Source organism: Triticum dicoccoides, chromosome 7B (genome assembly GCF_002162155.2).
Source record: "Triticum dicoccoides isolate Atlit2015 ecotype Zavitan chromosome 7B, WEW_v2.0, whole genome shotgun sequence".
In the NCBI taxonomy this organism is placed as follows: domain Eukaryota; kingdom Viridiplantae; phylum Streptophyta; class Magnoliopsida; order Poales; family Poaceae; genus Triticum; species Triticum dicoccoides.
This window is the reverse complement of record NC_041393.1, coordinates 740,320,800-740,324,072: the sequence shown is the minus strand read 5'-3', so window position 1 is coordinate 740,324,072 and position 3,273 is coordinate 740,320,800. Positions and strand designations below refer to the sequence as shown.

Genomic DNA, 3,273 nt, shown 5'->3' with positions numbered 1-3,273 from the left:
TCTCCCCTGACTACCATCATCGGCGTTGTGACATCCTCCGCCGACGCCACCGGCAATGTCGCCGTCCACCGCCTCAAACTTCGTCGCGGACCCAATATTCCCTGTCGCCCGCGCCATCCATCACCTCCTCAAAGTCCTCGGCCTTGTTGTCCACCTCCAACTACTTCCTCGTCACTATCGCCCGTGCCTTCCTCCGCCTCCAACGTCATTGGCTTCCCAATCAAACCCGTCGTTCACCTCTTCCATCGTCCCCGTCCTTCCCACCATCTCCGTACGCACCAGTGACCACACCTCCCCTCTCTCTGTTAATGGAGATTATAGGTATTCTTGTATATTGTACTAGTACATTAGCAAAATTTTGTTAGTGTAGTTAAAACTTGTTATAGGATGTACTGTAGTTGTCTCTTGTTATATGATGTACCATTTAATCTTTGTAATTGGACGTCTTAAATTTGATTTTACTTTATTCATGATGCAGGTATTCATAACGAGTGCCAATGTTTTTGCTAAACGTGAATTAAGTTCGGTTTCCCTTAATTACTGGCAGTCAGTATGTCCAATTTCTAACAAAGGTCATTCCAATTTTTCCATAATTTTTTAACTTTTTATGGACGAGCTACTTAATAATATTTTCCATCGCCTGGATAATACTCACTCTTAATCCACAAGTTGATATGAGAGTTTTTCTAAGAGGAGGACACCGACTATTGTCGTAGGGGGTTGTCCTTCTTGTTCACTTCGTCTTAGACTTTGCTAAAGTGGCAGGAGAAGATGAAGGACGACCATCACCGACAGTCAAAAATACAGTGACTAAGTGTGTGTACACCATATATATAACTACTTGAGAGATGAACCGACTGTTGATGTAGGATGTCGTTCTTCTCCCTCTTCTCCTCTAAGAGCTTGGTAAAGCAAGAGGAGAGGGGGGGAGAACGACCATTACCGGCAGTCGAAATTACAGTGAGTGTACACCATATATAAAACCACTTACGAGATGAACCTACTTAAGAGCTAGAAATGTCCACCTGAAGGACAAATATAGAGTGTTGTCGTAACAATTCTATCTTTTATATTGTCATAAATCTTCTTTCATGCGAATGTCTTTTATCTAAATGTCAACTTATTTAATGCATTTTCATGGAGAAGTCGAGACGCCTGGTTAGGACTCCTAAACCTGTAGACAGAATTCCTAGAGCCGTAGACATCGTCACAAGGATGGATGAGTACACGGAGATCATGTCTGCCTTTGCCGAGAGCGCTCGAGCAGCCACCAAAAGTGCTCATGCATACGTTAAGAGCACTGCATCATATGTCGAGAGTGTGAGAATAGCCGCTGAGAGCACAAGAGCAGCCACCAAGAGTGCGCGATCACCTGGCGAGAGTGCGTGAGTAGCCGTCAAAGCTGCAAGGACCGCCCAACCGAGATCATAAAAAATGTTGGAAGGCGAGGAGACCTCGTGATGGAGCTGAACTTTTACTTCTGAACTACTAGGGCACTTCCTTTATGTAATCTATATGATCGATGCGTGTGAACCTAATTTCTATGTTGCTATGATGGAGTTGAAATTTTGCTTCCGAACTACTAGTGAACTGCATTTATGTTATTTGTATTTTCGATGCTTCTGAACGTATTTTGTATGATGCTCTGAAGATTGTTATATGACTTTTCTCTACGCGATTGGATAACTACGAAATTGACTTGTTAGATTGTTTATTTATCTTTGTAGATGAAGTGGAACAGGTATGTGGTGTACTATGGGAAGAATCCAGGAGTCTATGATTGATGAAAGAAATGCAATGAGAACAACCGCTAAAAAGCATATAATACTAAAAAAGAAGCAGAGGATCGTTACGCCAATTTCATCCCCAAAGAAAAAATGAACTATGAAGTATGCAAGACCGTGTGGACAAGTGGGCGAGTAAAGAATTTGATTATCTTTATCCAGTTCATTTTCAATATGGTGGTGTTTCTATCATGTGGTATTGTATGTATGTAACATGACGGAGGCTTCGCTGAGAAGGCTATGTGTACTAATGATGTTACGTGAGATGTCATCTAATGCATACATCTATTGTATTGTATTTGGATTATAGTTATGATAAAATGTGTTGCTTGTTAAGGTACATTGTGATGCGGCTAATCTGAGAAACATCTATTGTAATGTGTAGTATCGCATACGTTACTTGTTGTTACAGTTTGTTGTCTGATTTTTGTTGGCGGATGGACATGTAGTTGCGGTAGGCGCCCCGGATGGCCTACACAACTAACAATATATACCAGTGACGGGCCGCAACATATGCCCGCCATTGCAGAGTCTCTATGAATGGACCGCATCTAGGCTGCCTACATTAGGGGAGTAGTTTTGGTGGTTGGGCTGATGCATGTATATAGTGCTAATTTTGTCTTGAGTCTAATAATTTACAAGAAGAGTTATGAATATCCACTCTTACATGCATACATAGTATATGAACTTCAAACGTCTTACTCCACCTTTTACATCGATACTCCATACTGTGTTTCGGAAGAAATATCTCTATTATTATAAAGTGATAGTTAATATTAAAGGTCGCATGTGTTTGATGTAAATTTTGGTTGAGATATTTCTTAGAAACAATGTAAAAAAAGTTGTACGTAGAGTCGTAGATGAACTATTCTACCCCATGAAGTAGAATATATCATTATATCCTTATTTCAGTCTAGTAAAAATTAATAGAGAAATATATGTACACACTATTTTGCGAGTGAAGTAATCTCGAAAGTGTAACTCCAATATATAGCAAGCTCAAGTGCTCCTAAGAAAATTCAAAGAAAATAGAGAAAAAATATATTCTGAATTGTTTTTACAACCAACATTTCTTAGGTTTTTTAACTACATGCAAAATTTCATTATGGAACGTTCGCCAATGTCTAGAAAAAATCAGTGCTCCAAAATGCTACTCCCTCCATTCCAAAATAAGTGCAAGGTTCTATCAAAAATAGACATTTTGGAGTATCATTTTTCTGCACAAAATATTTTGAGTGTTTTTTATTCACGAAATATCTACAAAATTTTCCACATAGACCTATTATAGAAAATAAACATAATCTATTTTAAAGGTAGGTTTGTTATCAAATTTTTTAAAATGTTCATCTGTGTGTTCTTGATATAAGTAAACTGTAAGTTCTGACTTTGTATTCTTTCATGGCAAAATGGAACCATATTCTTCTACATGGTATTTTATTTACGCATCTTATACGTTATAACTGAATAAAACATGCACAGATTACTTATA

The 3,273-nt window shown here is 38.6% G+C and overlaps 1 protein-coding gene across 1 annotated transcript in view; it reads right to left on the bottom strand.

The window, feature by feature from the left end:
• LOC119339617 (Werner Syndrome-like exonuclease) overlaps nt 1-117 on the bottom strand; it is a 2,669-nt gene extending 2,552 nt beyond the window's left edge. Inside the window, exon 1 of the mRNA XM_037611605.1 lies at nt 15-117. Within this exon, the coding sequence (XP_037467502.1) occupies nt 15-117 (103 nt within the window). The remainder of the gene's footprint in view (nt 1-14) is intronic.
• Nucleotides 118-3,273: the final 3,156 nt, after the last annotated feature.